Raw genomic sequence first — 20,040 nt, 5'->3', positions numbered from 1 at the left:
AGACACTGAGAAAATAGGTGCACTATACATACCAACGGACTTGTATCAAAATATGTAATAAACTCTTCTAACTCAATAATAAGAAATAAAGAAGGGCAATGAAGATATTCTATGCAATATCATTATTTATCAGTGAAATAAGCCTTGAAACCACAGCGAGATGCCACCACAAACCCATTAGAATGAATAGAACTACTTCTAGTGGGAATGCGATACGCTGCAACCATTGTGGAAAACTCGGGAAAATAGAGACAGCCTGCTGCGTCCAGAGCGACGTCTGCAGTTGCTTATTTAGGGCGCCAGCCCCCCGCCGCGAGTTGCCAACCTCCTCCCCTCGTCTCCTCCCCGACCGGTCCCTCCAGAGACTGTGTCCCCGTCACCATCTCCTTTTCTGTGCTGTGCGGCTCACCTCCCACCTTGCAGCTCATCCAAACGCTGTGCTTCTTCTAGGGCTCAACCGAGGTCACTCGATTCCCCTGTCGCCCTGGCCCGCTCCGATCTCGCTCCCCCCGGACGCCTGTGCCGTCCCCCCACCTCCGCACGTGTGGGACCGTGAGTAGCACCCGCACCAGGATGTGCCCGCGGGTACGGAAGGGCAGCCTGCATCTTTTACCCCCTCGTTATCCCTGCCTGGCGCTCAGAGCAGGGCGGGCAGCCAGGCCCTCGGGGCAGCCCTCCTTCACGTGGCCCCTGCCCACGACCCAACGAACCTTCATACCTGTCTGCCAGCCTCAGGCCGTGCGGCCCGCAGTGCCTTGTTCTCACCAGAAGATTCAAAATCGTCCTCTTCCTCTGCAAGTGGGGCCAACCAAGTCCGATCACGCTCCACACTCAAGGCCTTCGGTGCACAAGTCAGTCCGCCAAAGTCCCCCCAGGTCTCTGAGCCCTTCTTCATCTGTGTGACCAGCGGAATGATGTCTTTGCTTTCGGCGGCAGGGCGCCCGGACACCTCTTTGTGCTGGGGTAAGTTCTGTCTCCTGCACCGCGTGTGACAAAAATGCTCAAGAGTACGTAATACAAGGCAAAAAGCCCGGTGGAACCGATCCAGGGCTAACTGGACTTTGGTTTTCTTGGCTTCTCCATCCAAGTGTCCATCCCTCTCCTCGTTACTGAAGGAATTGAGCAGCAAGGCAATGAAGAGGTTGAGTACCTGGGGGGGGGGGGGCCACACAAGGAGAAGGGAAGGTTTAGCAGAGGGACAGATACAGTAGGTTTCCCGAACAACTTCTCCCCGAAGACCCAAAACTAAGTCAGATGAGAGTTCTGTGTCCTTCTGTCTCTGAGAAAGCTCATCTGTGAAATGAACAAGAGGAGAGACATGGAGGAATAGAGCAAGGTCAAAAGCCGAAGCGAAAGCCAAGTCCAGCGTGTCTACGCGCAAGCAACAGGTGTTGCAAACCCCGACCAGGGTCCAGCAGAGCCGTGTGGCCACGTGTGTTCCTTGGGAAGCAGTCGAATCATGACCTTGGTGTTCCTGGAATTGCCCAGAGGGCTCCGGGTCTGACGTCCATGCCGGGGGGGGGGGGGGGGGGGGGGGGGGGGGGGGGGGGGGGCTCTCTCGGTGGCACCGTCTGAGAGAGGATGTGCCTTGTGCAGGCTTTTTAGTTCCTGTTGCCTGAACATCCAGGTGCTGGGATGGAGTGGAGGGGCCGGAATCAGATCCGCAAGCCTCCTCTTGAAGCAGGGGTCACTTTAAATGCAGATCATCTCGTCAGCTTCCTGCAGGCACCCCCCGATTCATCGTCTTTACCTCCTCAAGCTCCCTTGGAGCTGTCACCCACTCAAAGATACATGGCCTTTGGGGAGGAGTATCTTGTGAGCTTGAATGGGTCCGGTCACTCTCCCTCAGCTTCACCACAAGGATTCCCAACTGTGGATCTCTGCTTAACTCTTCCTCTATTTGCTATGTCCTCCTTGCCTCTTTTTTAAATATATATATATATTTTTTTAGAGGGGGGCAGTGGATTCGAAGCAGTCTCTGCGCTGAGAGCAGCGAGTGTGACGTGGGGCTCTAACTCACGAACCGTGAGATCATGACCTGAGCTGAGGTCAGACGTTCAGCCGACTGAGCCCCCCAGGCGCCCCCTCCTTACCTCTTGAGTACCCTTCTCAAGCACTGTCTCTTCCACACATCCTTTGTCAATACTCCCTTCCCACTCCCATCAGTGATACCCTGCTTTTCTGAACTTTTGTATCACTTACTGTCTTTCGAAACCGCTGATCAGGTCATAAGATAAAGCTACTGTGTTCGTGCAGATGGTTCATTATATTTGCACGATAGCCCCAACGTGATTCTGAAGACCTTGAGCTCAGATGTCCTGTGTTTCGTCTCCTATCTCTTCATACCCTTACTGGGTACCCAGTTAGCTAATAATGTCTATGTTTTCAGCTGCAGGTAATAGATTTAACTTACACAGTAAGAAAATGTAACATAACAAGACGCTTGAAAATAAAACAGGGGGATGGGGGGCCTGAGGGGCTCAGCTGGTTAAGCGTCTGACTCTTGATTTCAGCTCAGGTCATGATCTCATAGTTATGAGATCAAGCCCCAACCCAAGCTTGGGATTCTCTCTCTTTCCCTCTGTGCTTCCCCTGCTTGCACACATGCGTGTGTTCTCTCTCTCTCTCTCTCAAAAAATAAAATAAAATAAAAAAATGAAACAGGGGTCCAATTATGACTTGAAGATCGGCCTGTTCCACCTTTTCCCTCTACCTTCCTGATGCTAACTTTGTGTTAGGCTGGCTCTTCTCCTGCTTGGATGATGTTTGCAGTTCTAAGATGAAGCAGTTTTTAATAAAAAGGCCCAGAGAAAGTAAAAGAACCGTTTTTCTTTTAGTCCATCCCTTTTTGTTTTTTTTTAAGAACAAGAAATCTTACTTGTCAAGAAGACAAGAAATCTTACTAGATCTTATTGCCCAAATGAAGTCACAAATCCCTACCTCGGCCATTGACGGACAAAGAGAATACAATTATCTTAGAATAATCACCTGTAGTCGAATAGATACCGAGGCAAAACATGAGCACCGTGTGTTAAGGACGTTTTGTTTCATGCGTATAATAATTTCCTCAAGTCAAATTCAAATGCAGGTTATTGATGTCATATAACATTACATGCATAATTTTATATTTAGAGTAATGATCACTAGCGGAGCATTGCAAAAGAAGGCAATGCATCCGCTTAGTCCACATGTTAAAAAGGAAGAAAGGAAGACACTCACCACGAGTTTTCCTATCACCATGATCAACAGAAAGACGACGATGCACAAAGGCTTGCTGGTTTCTTGCATGCACTCCCACATGTTTTCGATCCACTCCCCACAGAGGATGCGGAACACCACCAGAAAGGAGCGATACACGTCCCCCATGTGCCAGCGTCGTAAGCACGGCACTGCAGGGCCACACGACTTTGTATTATTCCTTACAGAATTGAACTTAGAGCCAAAAAGCTGCATGCCAACTACTGAGAAAATGAAGACGACGATGGCCAGGACCACGGTCAGGTTTCCCAGGGCTCCGACGGAGTGACCAATTATCTTTATCAGTGTGTTTAAAGTTGGCCAGGATTTGGCTAACTTGAAAACCCTTAGCTGTAAAAACAGACAACAAGCAAAAGTGGAAGAAAAGCCTGTTAAGGAAAAATTCCATCTGCTCTGCTATATAGTGAATGACATGTTCCCGAAGGACAGAATTTATGATTTTCAAAAATCTTTTCAAAGCCAACTCCATCCTAAATAGTCATCAGCTCCCTGTCCCAAGTTAACACCTGTATCTACTTTTCATTTTAAAAATGGAAATATTGGGGACACCTGGGGGGCTCAGGTGGTTACGTGTCTGACTTTGGCTCAGGTCACCATCTCGTGGTTCATGAGTTCAAGCCCCGTGTTGGGCTCTGTGCTGACAGCTCAGAGCCTGGAGCCTGTTTTGGATTCTGTGTCTCCCTCTCTCTGCCTTTCCCCCTCCCCTCAAAAATAAATAGACATTAAAAAATGTTTTAAATGGAAATATTTTACAGAGAACAAACTGAGGGTTGCCGGAGGGGAGGTGTGTGTGTTATGGGCTAGATGGGGGGTGGGTATTAAGGAGGGCACTTCTGGGGATGAGCACTCGCGGCTAAAAGTAAGCGACGAATCACTAAATTCTACTCCTGAAACCAATACTACACTCTATGTTAAGTAACTATAATTTCAACAAATTTTAAAAAAGAAATAGTTTGTTCTGATTTTTGTTAAGTGATACTTTGGAGTCGTGGCGGTGGAATGCATGTTTACTGCATAAAATGAATGTTGTGGAATTCTACCTAATATACCCAGAGTCAAAAGCCCAAGAACCAAATCCAGCCCATTGCCTGTTATTGTATGGCCTAAGGGCTAAGAATATTTTACCATCTTAAATGGTTGGAAAATAATCAAAAGGGTGTTTCATCACATGTGAAAACCACATGAAGTTCAAATTTCCATGCCTGTAAATAAAGTTCTATTGGAACACGGTCACATCCATGTCTGTGGCTACTTCTGTGCTATAACAGCAGAGATGAGTGATTTCGACAGAGTCCGTATGCCTATAAGCTGAAAATATTTATCCTCTGGCCTTTTACAGAAAAAAATTGCTAATTCCTGCATTACATAATTCGGGTCACAAGTCTGAATCCAAGCTAACAGTGATGAGAGAAACATAACATTTTGTACCCGGGAGAGAAAAAGCAATCGGCTACTCAAAACACACATACTTTTCCCGAAAAAGAAATTTTTTTCCGTGGACCCTTACAGGCCCTGTAGGAGACAACATGGCAGCTAGGGTCATAGGTTATTTCTGACGTTAACATCCAAGGTAAACCGATGGCTTTCATTCCAAAGTACAATCCTATCAACTATTTGGGAGAAACGCTTCGGGTCAGTAAGACTTATGGCCCAAGGGAAGGATCAGCACTGTGTCCTCAGAGGGTAGATGGGGGAAAATCACAGTTCTGTCCTCATATAAAGACGATCCAGGGTCCCTCCCCTCCGAGCGTGGCTGTAATGAGCCTAAACATTCGTAAAGCAAATGTAATTTTGCTGAGCACCAATAACTTCAGGAGCGCAGCCTAAAATAATGTCTGACTCCGGGCAGCGTGATCACCAAACATATCCCAAGTATAAAATGTACGTTTAGGTAACTGAGGCAAACGGCTCCCTCTTGGAAATCCTATTCTGCCGAAGGAAGAAGTAAATCTCCGCAAGAGGACAAAAAGCCACCTCTTCTGGCTTCCTGATTCTCGTCAGAAGCGGTCTCTCTGTAGCTTTCCAGCCACACCTCTCGTGGGGTCTGTCACACACTCTACTGCGCCTCACGGTCATTTCTGGCCCTGCCGCGACTCGTCTCCAGGTGGCAGACTCCTTGGAGACAGTGCTGTGCGCATCCTGCAGCCCCCCTTCGGGTCAGCGCCTGTCAGGTGCCTCTGCAGAGGTGACCAGCGGCCTCCGTGCTCAGGGGACGGAGGGCCAGGACCCCAGGGCGGGAGTGTAGCCCTGGAACCTCGCGAGACCCCCGCCTGGGGTCTGCAGTCTTCACCCCCTTGGGGAGCCCAGACAGGAGGGTGCCTGGCTCAGAGCGCAGGGGTGGGTAGTGGGGAAGCGATCGAGGGAGGGCTGGTGCGCTGATCCTGACACCAGAAGGCACACACCGCATCTGGTTGCCTAAACGGGCATCTTGGGGGAGGCGGGGGGGGGCTCGGCTGGGAGAAGACCCCCGGGATCCCCCAAGATACGCAAAACCTGCCGGCAGGAGGGGTGCGGTTTTGATCCTCGGGTGAAGGTGAGAGGAGTTAAGTTTTACGCAAAATAGCCACTGAACTCGCTCAAGCCTCTCGTCAATCCTGGCAGCTAAGGCATTTCAGTAAAATAAAACAGGAAGCGCCTTACCACTCTTAAGGAATGGAAAAACAGAGGACTCTGCTTTCCTACAACCAAACTGTTCATCACATCTGCAAAACTCAGAAGAGCCACGATGCTGTCGAAAACGTTCCAGCCTCGGCGGAAGTAGTTGTAGGGGTCGAGCGCAATGATTTTCAGGCACATTTCTGCCATGAAAATGCCAGTGAAAACCTGCAGTGAGACAGGGAAGAGTGAGAAAAGGAAGCTACGTCTCCCTGAAGGCACAATCCCAAGAACGGCCCGAGGGCATCGCAGAAGGTACAGGAAACAAAATGCATTTTGATTCCCTTTGCGCCTCTCCCAGCACCTCCCCATAATGCCCGCTCCAGGGTTACCAAGCTCGCAGACCGCGGCGTGGCGGGTAAGTACTATTCCCCATTCCGTTGAAAATAAGGCAAAATTGGCTTCTAGGGAGAGGGCAGAATGATAGAAAATGTCAAGCAATCTCTCCTCTAAGTTCCCTTTAAAATGCCAACAAAGGCTCCAAAATGAAGGGAGGGGGCGGGGCACACGGCAGCTTCGAAAACTGAAGGTAAAAATCCTCCATAAAGCAGAACCCAGGAGGCGTTCACCCAGCCACGCAAGGCTGACACTTGGATCAGAAAAAAGATTTGAAAGGGGCCCAGAGCAGAGACTTGAAGAACGCTGCCAGGAACAGGAAAATGTCTTTAAGCAACTCAATATGTAGGCTTAGCCGAGATGATGAATATCATGGGCAAAACCCCAGATTGGTCTTGGTTTTGAAAGGAGGAGAAGTGGGTTGGCGGATAATCCTCAACATTCACTCGCAGAATGCAGGGCTCGTCACTCCGGAACAAAGTACCAAAGACTTAAAAGGAAGGGTGAGAGCTACACAAATCACATTGTGATTTCCACGGGCACAAACATATGTTTTTGTTTCTGTCTTTGAAAATTAGATAAATACGGGCTGAAAAACACTGCGGTGTTGAATAAGTGGCAGCCAAATTCAAAACCAAATCTATCACCTACATCTTAGAAGATAAAATAAAGTATTTCTTCATAGCAAATAGCACGTTCTCCCTCACACGTGTGCAAATAAGTGGATGCGAGAAAACAATAGTATAAATTATACAGTAATATAAAAAGGTTGTCAGGTATAAGACTCTCCTCTACAGCTCTGGAAAAGAAAAAAACCTCAGAAATGATTTCTAAATGTCCTTATTAAAAGTAACAGATGACAAGTTAAAAGGGGGGCGGGGTGGATAGACAAAGACAAATCTAAGGCGAATAGAAATCTAGGTGGCAAAAAAAACCCAAAAAACCCAAAGCTTATATCGATCTTTACCCTTTAAATACTTCTATCTACCTCTGCCCAGAGCTACTACCAGCTTGTAGTGTCACCTGGTCTGATTAATTGTGCCGGACTGATCCCCTTTTGAGCTCCCCATCCCCCTCCTGCCCAGCCCCACAGCATCCCTACATGCCTTGGGACCATTGGTTTTGCCGTCCAACTCCACTGCTGTGTGTTCATGGCTTTCCGGGGGCTCACTGTACTCCCCTGAGTCAAGCAATCCCAAAGCCTAGAGAGTCCAGTCGCCCAGGCCTCCACTGGCCACCCATCAGAGGAGGGGGGCTTGGGTGTGTTCCTGGGAACCAGGGCTCCAAAGCCGCCCTCCACCAGCGCCACCCCCGTACCGTGTGCTTAGGGGAAGGGGGCGCATGGAATGGACGCACAGGCTACGTGGCCCACCCTGCAGGTTTCCAGTCGATTTCCAGGGGCCGGGGCGCAGCTGCTGCCTGTGAACTCAGACACCAACACTGTCCCTGGGCCTCCTTCTGTGGCGCTTCTGGGCAGGCTGAGGAAGGCCACTTGATTATGCAGCTTCTGACTGCAAAATACAGCTTCCTCTCAACACCCAGAACGTCTAACCAGTTTGAAATCTGAGAGGGTGGCTTTTGTCATTTCCCACACTTGGACCAGAAAATGAAGGGACGGACGGGCCCCCTTTGCAACTGGGAAGCCTGTCTGGGGGCACGACTCGGGTTCCCGGGGCCTTCTCTGGAACTAATCTAAGAACTCCATCCACCAGGAGGTGGCGGGAGACGGGTCTGCTGACTGTTGACCAGGAGCCACGGCTTTGTGGGTGACATAACACGGCCAGCCCACGTCTGGGATACGTCGGCAGGAGATGGCTGAATACGCTGGCCTGGAGCCCAGAAGACACCAGCCTGTTAGAAGGGACCATGTGTGTGTTAGGTTCGTGCACCCACGAATCCGACCCACACGCACCCACAGGGCACTTCTTCCCAAGGGCAGTTTGGTGAAAGAGACTGGAATGCAGACTGTACAGGGAACCTCCCTGGTCCCGCGCCGGGTCCCACCCTACCCCTGCTGCTCCTGGGGGGGCCCGGGCACTGAGGGTGACAGGTACCTAAGCCTGATGCGCAGAAGCAGCTCTGTGGACCAGCCTCTGACTCAGTGGGCATAGGGGGTTCTGATCAATGTAAAATAATGAATTAAAAAGCACATACGTTCATACTGCCTAGAAATCTTCCGCAGTGCTAAAAATGACCATCTTTGCTAACAGGACCATAGGAAACAAATTCCTGCTTTCTTTTCCCCTTATTTGTACTTTTCCTTATTTTTAAAATGTAAAAAAAAGCATGTATTACTTTTTTAAATTGGAAAAATAAAACTTTAAGAATATATGGCTATGATTTGCAGCGACGTGGATGAACCTAGAGGGTATTATGCTAAGTGAAATTAGTCAGAGAAAGACAAATATCACATGACTTCACTCATTTGAGGAATTTAAGAGACAAAACAGATGAACATAAGGGAAGGAAGCAAAAATAACATAAAAACAGGGAGTGAGCAAACCATAAGGGACTCTTCAATACGGAGCACAAACAGAGGGTCGGGGGTGGGGGGGCTACATGGGTGAGGGGCAGTGAGGAATCTACTCCCGAAATCACTTGCACTATCTGCTATCTAACTTGGATGTAAACTGAACAATGAAAAAAAAAAAAAAGAATAAATGGCTACGTACTCTGGTAAGATTTTTAGCCTATTCGCTCATTAGCTAATTAGGAGAGAACATTCAGTGGGTAATTATTTGCTATTTCTGATATTTGGGAGACTAATTAATCCTTGAGAAAAATGCCATCTCTGGGAACAATAAATAAACAGTTCATGAAACGTCTGCTCTTCTACCCTAATTTTCCCAGTTTAACTTGGATTAGATACATCTCATGAGAAACATATTGAAGCAGGCTCAAGTCTGGAGCCCCCACACCCACCCACCGCACCCCATAAGCTCTGCACACCCCCTCCTGGGAAAGTCAGCCTCCCACAGCTGCCAGGCCCTGACCCACCTTTCCAGGGGGAATAATACCTAGTAATGGCAGTCACATCATTTTGCGACAAATGATGCCATCAGCATCACTGGGGACCATGAGACACATTACCAAGGGTCTCTGGACATCGTTAATGTTTTCTGGATCGTTCCAAATAGCTGAGCTTTTAAGATGTCTGCTGGCTTCTGGCTTTCCACCGGATGGCTAAAGAGATGTCTTAGCACACCAGAGGGCCAACACAGGGGCCACGGAAAATTCCCGAACGAGTAAAAACAAAATCCTAACAGTTGTATTTTTCCTCTACTCCACCTCAGGGGACCAAGGACCTTGGCTAGGTTAGGCCGCTCACAAAACGTTTAGACTCGGAAAGTTATAATTCAGTTTGAAATATTTTTATATTTTAGGGGCGCCTGGGTGGCTCAGTCAGATAAGTGTCTGACTTCAGCTCAGGTCATGATCTCACGATCTGTGAGTTCGAGCCTGACATGGGGCTCTGTGCTGACAGCTCAGAGCCTGGAGCTGCTTCGGATTCTGTGTCTTCCTCTCTCTCTGCCCCTCCTCCACTCACACTCTGTCTCTTTCTCTCTCTCTCTCAAAAATAAATAAATGTTAAAATAATAATTTGAAATGTTTTTATATTAAAAAAACCCTGAAGTTACCACATTCCCTGTATACAACATGAGCTCAAAACTGCGGTCCATTTTGTAATGCTCCAAGGCCAGGAAGACAGTATTGATTATGATGCAGACGGTGATGAGCAGCTCCGTGAAGGGGTCGGTCATCACGGCTCGCAGGGTCTTCTTAACGCACAGCCACTGGGGGCTGCAGTTCCACACGAGGTATCTGGACGCCAGGTTCCCTCCACAGGGGAGGCAAGGCTCCTGTGATTTCTCTTGCTCTGGAGAAGAACGAAAGAGCAGATGAGTGCTTGGCTCTGACTCCATCTGGCTGCGGTCGGCCTGAGCGCCTTCCACTCTCTTCCCTCTTCTCTAGGGTCTCTTGTGAGCAACGTGATCGGCCAAGAAGGGCACCGAGGGGTGTCGCCAGAAACGTCTGCCACGTACGACTTCCGTGCGGTGCAGCCACGCACACCCAGTCTCTGTGCTTGCGCTGAGCATCTGGGAGCTGGCCGCACGGTCAGAGATACAGACGGGGAAGCCAGCAGCGACAGGCTGTGCAGCCATGAGAGAAAGGTATACACTCGAGGTACGTTCATTCAAGGCAGACCGTGGTGACAGCTGTAACAGAGGCACACAGAGCTACCGGGGCTCAGAGGAAGGAGAGGGACTCAGGCAGGGGCATCCACACACATTGAAACGAAAGGTACTCATTCAGCCGGCTGCATTCAGCCTGATTTCCCTGGCACCATTTCAAGGGGCTCCTGCAAGCCAAATGAAGTGATGCGATAGGGCTCAGAAGTGCTGAGGACAATCTGCCCCCGTCCTTGTAAGGACGTGAGTCCTGCCTTAGAGCACCAAGCCCTCGGCGGGGGGGTCCCGGCTCCCTGCTGTTGATGAGGTCCGTCAGCCGGTTCCAGCCCATCTACGTGGGGCGCTTCCACCGTCCATGCCAGAGTCCTCACTCTGACTTCACCTGCTGGAAACTTCCCTGTCATTGTCACTGCGGCCTCCTGGGGCTGCGGGTCTGATTGGGGTGGGCGGGTCTGTACTCTGGGTCCCAAACCCCGAGGCCAGCCAGTTCCCACCACAACCCAACGGCCAACTCAGGGCGGGCCCACTTCCTCAGGCCACTTGGCTCCCGTGCTCCAAAGAGGCACAAGAAGTCACTCTGCAGGAAGCTGGGGGGCTACAGAGGGCCTCTGGGGGAGAAGGGAAGAAGGAAAATGGAGGGCCGTCACTGCGGCTGGGCTGTCCCCGGGGCCGGGACGCAGAGCTTACCCTGCATGGTGATGGTGAGGATGCTGACAGCGCTCAGCGCCCTCTGCCTTTGGAAGGGGTCCCCGTGTTCGTCATAGTGATCCACGGACAGGTTCTGGGACAGCCGTTTGGTTTGCTCCAGGATGTGTGGCTGTAAGAGAAGGAAGGCAGGGTGGCCCTTCAGAGGGGAGGGGCTGGCTCTCCTCAAAGGTCACAAGCTACTCTGAATGCCACACGCCTGGAAAAGACCTAATAACCTTGGAGAGCTCCACTCCCTTCCATCTCATGGCAGGCCAAAGGTTCAATTTCCCTGTTTCGTATTTCATAAAGAAGTAAGATACAGTTTGACATTCATATTTTTATGTAGGCACATTTCCAGGATCCTAACTATGGAAATGCCTCTTCCTCGTGATTTATTCATTGTCAACAAAGAGCAAACAAAATTTTACAAAAACGAATGAGCAACAAACAGTTCAGGGTACAAAAGCAATAAAAAGTCAAATCGAGAAAAAATGTTCTTGAGTGGCAGGCGTGGGGGAAAGACACACTCGGAGGGTAGATTGGGGCCAGGGACTGAAGTGCCAGGAACGGCCGCCTAAATTCATTTTGAAACAGTCGTAACTAAAAAGAGCAGCCAAAATAAATGACAAAATCTATATACTAAAGCTCAAGCACCCTCTCAGGCTGTGCTTGGGCGCTTGACTCTCGCTTACCTACAATTCTAAGGCCTCTGGAGACGAAAAGGCATAAATCATCAGCTACCTAGAGAATTGTCCATAATGACTTATTTCCCCAAAGCTCTGACCAGCCATGGCCCCAGAGGGAACTATTTTATTCTATTGTATTCTTTTTTATGTTTATTCATTTATTTTCAGAAAGAAAGCATGAGTTGGGGAGGGGCAGAGAGAGGGGAGAGAGAATCCCCAGCAGGCTTCACACTGTCAGCACAGAGCCGGCGCGGGGCTCGAACCCGTGAGCTGTGAGACCATGACCTGAGCTGAAGTCGGACACTCACCTGACTGAGCCCCAGGGCACCCCAGCTATTTTAAAGGCAACCTGTAGACTTTCTACAGCTTTTCGCTGTTTGGGCTTAAGGGAAAAGACTCTTTTTATTCGGTGTCTGGTCTTGGTCTATTGTTTTGTGAAATGAGGAAAAAAACCTTCAAAATATATAAAAATATTTGCAGCCTCTTCAATATGCTACGGTCTGAGGTTAAAGAAGCCTCTAAACCGAGAGGCGGGTCCCTGTCGCTCCATCAGACAGCTGCACACAGCAACAGAGGAGGGGTGCCCACCTACTTCGGCAAATGCCCCCGGCCCCCTTCCCCGCCTCCCCTCAGGCCTGCACACCCCCCTTCTGACCACCTCGCCTCCTTCCATCTCAGGAAAGCGGCTCTATAGCCATGATCCCCTGGCCTGTCTTGCCAACGTTTTCCTTTCCTTGATTTCTCGCTGCACAATTAGAACATGTTCAAACATCCCCCGCCCCGTTGATAAAAGAAGGGTTTCCTCGACCCCTCAGCTTCATTTCCGCCTGGCCTACTCAGCACCCCTGCCCGGGCGGCCCTCGCAGCCCCAGCTTGCCAAGCTCCTTTCCCGCCCCAGGAAACTGCCCTCCATCAGGCCGGCTGCCCAAGCCACGAACCCGCCTCTCCCCCCTACGTCTGGTCAAGTGCCGACTTTTCTCTTCTGGAGGTCACGGCACCGTTACTCTCTCCCCGCGCTCCGGCCCCCCGCCCACCACAGTTTAAGCCCCCGCCGCCTCTTGCTCGGATTGCTCCCCCAGCCTCATCCTGCTCTGGCCGGGTCTCTTCAGCGCGTCTAGGATTTCAATACTGTCAATCTGGTCAAGTCATCCTTTTGCTTCAAACGTTTCAGGGGCGCCTGGGGGGCTCAGCTCGTGGAGCGTCCGACTTCGGCTCGGGTCGTGATCTCACGGTTCGTGGGTTCGAGCCCCGCGTCGGGCTCTGCGCTGGCAGCTCAGAGCCTGGAGCTGCTTCAGATTCTGTGACTCCCTCTCTCTGCCCCTCCCCTGCTCTGTTGCTCTCTCTCTCTCTCTCAGAAATAAACATTTAAAAATATTTTTAAAACCTTTCATTACTGCTTAGCCCTTGGTCCCTGAGTAAAGGTAAACCCCTCAGCTCGGCTTCAAGGCTTTTGTGATGACCCCATCGTACCGCTATCGCCTCTCACCAGGCCGCCCCCAGCCTCATCACACACACGCAGGTGCACACACTCGCTCGCAAGTGCTCTGCGGGCTCACGCTCCCCTGCTCTCCCCGCCTCCAGGCTTTGCACCTGCGACCCGCTCTACCTGTGGCGCTCCGTTCAGCTTTGACTGAAGGACGAAACACTGATTCATCCTTTGCGCACGGACGCTTCTTTCCTCTGGGAACTCTTCCGAACCACGGCTCTTCTCCCGCCCCCACCAGGCCGCAGCTGCTGCTGCTGGCTGAGTCTGTGTGTCCCTGGGTCCTCCCTGGGGGCCTGCTCTGCTGGCCCGACCACCCTGTGCCCTAATGCACACCAAGTCGGAAACGCAGGAAAACGATTGTCGCCAGAGTCCAGCAGTCCGGAACCAGTGCAGTGGGTGGGCCGAACTCGGTCCCTGGAGCCCTCACTCCACGGAGATTAAACTCTAAGTGCCTTGAGTGGTAACCAGCTTAGTAATGGACCTCAGCTGGCCACCTTCTCTTCGATGTGCCCCTCTCGGTGCTTCTTGGGGTCACTTCCCAAATATTCTACTTGCACTTTAATGTCTTAGGGTTTCCTTCACAAGACACCCCTCTAAGGCATTGCTTCTGGTCTGTTCTCCCACATGTGATCATCAGGTCAGCTGTCGCACTGACCGTACCTGCCACCTCTTTCGTGTGTCTTCATCGTTTGCTGTCTGTTTCGGACATCTCATATGTCCCCGCTACCTGCCCGGTGCCAAGCAGGTAGTCAAACTGTCAACACGCCAGATAGATGTTTGTGAAGAAACGGGTAGTTGAACAGAGGCATGGATGCGAGAAAGGATGTGCAAATGGATGAATGACTAAATGAACTTGACCCACAACTAGACCCATCCCCCTACAGTATCATCAGTCCCCGGGCCACCACTTGCCTTTTTTGTGGCATCTTCGTCAGAATCTGATCCTGAAGGCTGATCTTTCCCAGAGTCTCTCAAAAAAAAGGACTTCCGGTTCCTCTTACCAAATAGCTTTCTCTTCTTTGGGGAAAAAGATGATGCCTCCAGGGAATTAAGTGAACTTCTGTCAATTCCCATAGCAACCAGAGCCTTAGAAAGTAAACACACGCAATTAATGCACGGATTATACCTCCGCACAAAACGCTGCGAATGACCTGCCCTTCGCGGGCGTTCTCTCCTCTGCTCTGGAGGCATCTTCCCACCCACGCTGCGCCTCTCCTACCTGGAATATGCGAGCTTTGCTACACAAGGGACACACCCTGTTTGCTTCTCCAGGAGATTGTAGCCGCAGGGGCAACGTTAACTCTTCCGTGTCTCTATCCCTAAACTGTGCACGGCATCCCGAACGTGCGAGGCCCTCAACATGCATCTGCCTGACGACGCCTGATTACACCTGATGAGCTCCCCCCCAAAAACCTCCGTGGAGGATGAGAAACCGTATAAAACACGTCCCTGAGATCTTAGAATTGGAGAAATGTAAAGATACCAAGAAACAGTGAGAATGGCCTGTACATATGACGGACGTTTCTAGAAGGGGAGGTAATCACGGCTGTTGTCCTTAGCACCGTTGCTGCTTCCCCACCTCCCCCCAAGCAAAAGCCCTGAACGCAAACTCTCCAAATTCCCATAAGCAAGCCTGCAGCAGAGCCTTAATTTACATAGATGCACTTTGTACCCACGGGCCCCACTTTGGGGTCTGTCCTATAAGGCCCAGGTCTCAGAAGACCTCGGGTCCCCTGCTCTCAAGAGCTCCGTGCCTGGACATCTCAGTGAGAGCCGGCAGCAGAGCCCGTCTTCCAGGGGCTTAAATTCTCAGAAGAGCACAGCAGACAAAGCCCTGACACCAGGCCTCCTTTAGAAGCCTTGAGCCTCCGGCCCAAGGCCTCACGGCCTCTGCAGCCCCCCCAACCCGCAGACCCCACCGTCTAGTACCGCGTGTGCCCCCCCCGCAGGCCCCCCCGTCTGGCACTGCGTGTGCCCCCCCCCGAAGACCCCCCGTCTGGCGCCGCGTGTGCCCCCCTCGCGTGTGCCCCCTCCGCAGGCCCCCCCGTCTGGCGCCGCGTGTGCCCCTCCGCAGGCCCCCCCGTCTGGCGCCGCGTGTGCCCCCCCGCGTGTGCCCCCCCGCGTGTGCCCCCCCGCAGGCCCCACCTCCTTCTCCTCCTTCAGCAGCCGCTGGGCTTCCTGGAACATCTTCTCCTTGGCCTCGGTCTCGGCAGCAACGTTTCTGTTCTGCTCCTCGTAAGCCATGGTGACAACAGCCAGGGTCAAGTTAATCAGGTAGAAGGAGCCCAGGAAGATGACCACCACGAAGAAGAAGACCGAGAAGAGCCCCGAGGTGCGCAAGGTCTGCGAAGCCAGAGCCGGGTCTGAGCGCCGTCCGCAGGACGGGACCGTCCCTCAGCCAGCGCCCCCCCCCCCCGGCCGGGCGCCCGTTCCCGGGGGCTCCTGCCGCCCCTCGGCGCGGAGAGGTGCCGTGCGAACGTCTCACGCTGTTTGCACTTCCGGACTGAAAGGGCCCGGCGGGAAGGGTGCTTCCCGCGGGAAGCGGCGGCGGCCGACGCGCTGCCGGGGCCCCGGGGCGGGACGCGTCTGGGAAGAGGAGGCGCTTCTGCCGTGTTTCTAACCGAGTATCTGGAGTAGAATGTAACGGTACAACTGCCGGGGACCAGGAGGGGACAAGTGCAGGGTGGCCGGCAAGTTATGAATAAGTGACAAAGAGATAGCGAGTGATGGAGGGGGAGGGAGGGGGGAGGGGGAGAGGAAGACGGGGGAGGGAGGGAGGGGGAGGGGGAAGGGGAGATGGGGGAGGGGGAGATGGGGGAGGGGGAGGGAGGGGATGGGGGAGGGAGAGATGGGGGAGCGAGGGGGAGGGGGAGGGGGAGGGAGGGGATGGGGGAGGGGGACATGGGGGAGCGAGGGGGAGGGGGAGATGGGGGAGAGGAGGAGAGGGAGGGGGAGGGGGAGACGGGAGGAGGAGAATCGATAACCTGCTGGTAAAGCCTCTCCCAGGAATCTTGGGTCATAAGCCGAAACATGGACAGGAAAGACCAGCCGAAGTTGTCGAAGTTGGTATAACCGTAGTCAGGGTTCCGCCTGGTGTGGTTGCACTGAAATTCTTCGGAACAGGCGCTGGACGGAAACGAGGGAACGGAGGACGAGTTAGGGGCCAGGCCAGCTTCGCTGCTGCCTCCCACGCGTCCTGGCCAACGCACCTGCTCCCCTGGGGACCCCGGCGCCCTCGGGAAGCCCTGGGCACAGAGCCGCCGCCAAGCCCCCCGGCCCTACCTCACTGTGGGTTCTCACTGGCTCTTCTCAAATGGGTTGATTAGTAAGTTCATTTCTGGGAGCGCTCTTTGACCCCCCTCTTGCGCCTTGCTGTTTTCTCAGGGAACAAAATGGCACGGAGGCCCTTCCACACGAGCGTGCGGGAAGTGCCTCGTTTCTCTTCTTGCCTTGCAGCCCTATGACTCCTTCAATGGCCGTGCTAATGGCGGAGATGCAGGCTTCAGGTGTCAACAGTCTGTTTGGCCTCACAAACATTTGGGCTTTACTTTACCAACAGTGGATACTGTGGACATGGGTCTTTGCCCACGTCGTCAAAGCACACGTCTCCGAGTGCATCTACCAGATAATACTAAGGCTACGTACTTTCTTCATTTTTGATAAATACAGTATTTTGGTCGAAGCAATACATGCTTGCAGTTTAAAAATCATGTGGCGCCCAAGGCTTGTGATGAAGACCGTTCCATCGCTCTTTAACCACCATTTACATGCCCCAAAGTCAACAACTTGCAACTCGCTTATGTCCCTACCTCGAAATATAATAATTATGCTGATATTTGTCAGTTTTAGTCCTTGGTGATTAAGTTGCTGCTCTGGCAGATGAGGGTTAGCTCCTCAACATCCTGTCCCACTCCTTCACTACTTACGTCCCTCTTTCCAGAAAAACGCTGTGGCCTTTCTTGATGGTTCTCCCGGGTCAGATCCATTTTTTGTTGGCTCTTGTGTGTTGCTTTTTCCAAGTTTATTTCCTCATTTTTCTGGAACAAATCTCAAATGGCTTCTTAAGAAGACTAGGTGAGGGGCGCCTGGGGGGCTCAGTCGGTTGAGCTTCCGACTTCAGCTCAGGTCATGATCTCCCGGTTCATGGGTTCACACCCCGCATGGGGCTCTGTGCTGACAGCTCAGAGCCTGGAGCTGCTTCGCCTTCTGTGTCTCCCTCTCTCTGTGCCCCTCCCCTGCTCGCACTCTCTCTCTCCCTCCCTCTCAAATAAACATTTTAAAAAATTTTAAGAAAGAAGAAAAAGACTAGGTGATCTTTGCCTATGTGAGTATACCTTCTCAGGTATTCTACCTTCACAGTTGATTGACATATTTGGTTTGAAAATATTTTTTCCTTAGAAATACGAAAGCATTGTGCACTGATTATCCTGTGTTGCCACTGAGAACTCTGATGTCATTTTGATTTTTGTTCCTTTGTGGGTAAACTTTTTCTCTTTGTTTTAAGATCTTTACTCCTAAAGGATCTGAAATGACACAATAATGCACTTGGAATGGCCTTTCTTCATTCGCTGCATTGGGACATGGAGGGACATGCATCCTCAAGCTCAGGAAAATTCTTTGTATTGTTGCATTGCTAACTTTCTCTCTTTTGTTTTTTCTGTGCTCCGTTTCAGGAATTTCTATTCAGTTGAAAGTCGGAATTTCTGGATTGATATTTATTCTCCTATTTTCTGTCTCTGCCTGTTGTTAACTACTTTCTGAAGCATAATCCTCAACTTAATCTTTAAAAAAAATTTTAAATGTTTATTTTAGAGAGAGAGAGACACATGCATGTGCGTATGAACAGGGGAGAGGCAGAAAGAGGGGGATACAGAGGATCTGAATCAAGCTCTGTGCTGACAGCACAGAACCCAGTGTAGGGCTTGAACTCACAAACCATGGGATCATGAGCTGAGCCAAAGTTGGATGCTTAATCGACTAAGCCACTCAGGTGCCCCTCCTCAGCTTAATCGTTTAATTCTATTATTGATTTTTTGTAATTCATGTTACCAAAAAAAATTTCCGTGTTCTCTGTTCCTTTTTCACAATGAGCTGTTTTTGTTTTTACGTATACAGTATCTCTTTTAATTGCGCTGAGGACCCTGTTTAAGGTGTGAAAAGTCCTTTTTGGTTCTCTCTCAACTGCTGTTTTGTCCACAGCTCTTATGGCCTGAATGCTTGTGTCCTCCTGAAATTCATATCTTGCAGTCGTAGGAGGGGAGCCCTCATGATGGGACTTGTTCCCTCATGAAAGAGACCTCAGGGAGTTTTCTCGCCCCCCCCCCCGCCCCCGCCATGTGAGGACACAGCAGAGAAGACTGCCACCTACCACCTGGAAGAGACCCCCACCAGCCAAGCTGGTGCCCTGATGTTGGGCTTCCAGCCTCCAGAGCTGTGACAATACATTTCTGTTGTCCACGAGTCGCTCAGTCTACTGTGTTTCATTATAGCTGCCTGAGCTATGACAGTGGCCACTCTCCCCGTTTCTTTATGTTGGCCCCCTTTATGCCGAGGGCTTTCTTCAGATACCTGGTAAGCCTGGCTGATCAGTCACATTCAATCAAAGGTCCTGACCAACTGGGAATTTGCTTGGCGGGCAGAATAGGAATTGGTGAGTGGTAGGCTTTGGGTTACGATGACTCAGAAGGAAGACATCCGTTGTGCCCCCTTCTCCCAGACCTCAGTGAAACCCTATGAAGTCTCAGTGCCCTTACCTTCCACGAAGCTCTTGGGGTCGAACCCAACATACTTGATTTACCTTATTTCCTGGTCACCATTCAAAATATCAGCTTGTTTCTCCCTGTATGGCCGTGCCTTCCTGTGCACCTATACAGGTGCCTCGGTTTCCCCTCCAGTGTCCCATGTCCGCAAAGATATCACGAGTCACTCACCCCGAAAGGAAGAGAAGCACCTCGGAATGGTTTTCTCCCCGCTACCCTTCCCACCACCCTCCCACACGCACTGGCGCACAGTGACCATGCCAACACCCCTGTCCGATTCACAAGTCTTGCTCTTTCTGCCTCCTGAATGTCTCTGGAATTCATCCATCATCTCAGCATCTCGCTGCACTGCTTCGTGACTGTCGTCTGTCTCAACATCAGTCTCCCAGGTGGCTGCCTCACCCACTCCCTGCATCCATTCTCCATGTAGCCGCACGGGGACCTTTATAAACACCTAACCTGGCCAGGCCTTGTTTCCTTTGGGATCAAGGTAAAAATCCTTGGCCCTGATGGGCTACAGACCATGCAGAGTTAGTTCCTGTCTCCTGCCCTCTGCCTAACAAGCTGCTTTCTTCTTACTCCCCTCTGACCACTTCCCCTCAGGGGCAAAACCTTCCCCATTACTCGTCTACCACATGGAATTGTTCACACCATCCCCTCACCTACCAGAACCTCCTACTCATGCTTCAGAACCAGCCGGCTGGTCTGCAGGGAACGAGGCAGCGAGCAAAGGCTGCAGACCGGGTCTGGGCCCCGGGCAGATGGAGACTTGCCTCAGAGGGTGAACTCAGACCTGCCATCTCCTTGGAAACTTCCACGCTATGATCAGTGGTGAAGATCATGTACTCGGAGCTGGTCATCTATAAAACACCTGAGCTTTGTGACTATACTTAGACTGGAGAACTGAGGCTGGCACACCAGCTTAGAGAGACGGAGACACAATAAAGACCGTTTGGAAGCTGCGGCTGCCGTGTCCGTGTGGC

General features: G+C 51.4%; 1 protein-coding gene across 1 annotated transcript in view; it reads right to left on the bottom strand.

Moving 5' to 3' along the window:
- Positions 1-20,040, bottom strand: part of SCN11A (sodium voltage-gated channel alpha subunit 11) — a 77,701-nt gene that overhangs the window by 38,791 nt on the left and 18,870 nt on the right. Inside the window, exons 8-15 of the mRNA XM_039237174.1 lie at positions 16,283-16,424; positions 15,444-15,641; positions 14,211-14,384; positions 11,127-11,256; positions 9,888-10,126; positions 5,899-6,081; positions 3,220-3,588; positions 719-1,150 (exon numbers count right to left, since the gene is read on the bottom strand). Coding sequence (XP_039093105.1) covers positions 719-1,150; positions 3,220-3,588; positions 5,899-6,081; positions 9,888-10,126; positions 11,127-11,256; positions 14,211-14,384; positions 15,444-15,641; positions 16,283-16,424 — 1,867 coding nt within the window. The remainder of the gene's footprint in view (positions 1-718; positions 1,151-3,219; positions 3,589-5,898; positions 6,082-9,887; positions 10,127-11,126; positions 11,257-14,210; positions 14,385-15,443; positions 15,642-16,282; positions 16,425-20,040) is intronic.

This window comes from Hyaena hyaena, unplaced genomic scaffold (assembly GCF_003009895.1).
Source record: "Hyaena hyaena isolate Hyena2069 unplaced genomic scaffold, ASM300989v1 scaffold_121, whole genome shotgun sequence".
NCBI lineage: Eukaryota > Metazoa > Chordata > Mammalia > Carnivora > Hyaenidae > Hyaena > Hyaena hyaena.
The sequence above is the reverse complement of the archived record's forward strand: the minus strand, read 5'-3'. Positions and strand labels throughout refer to the sequence as shown.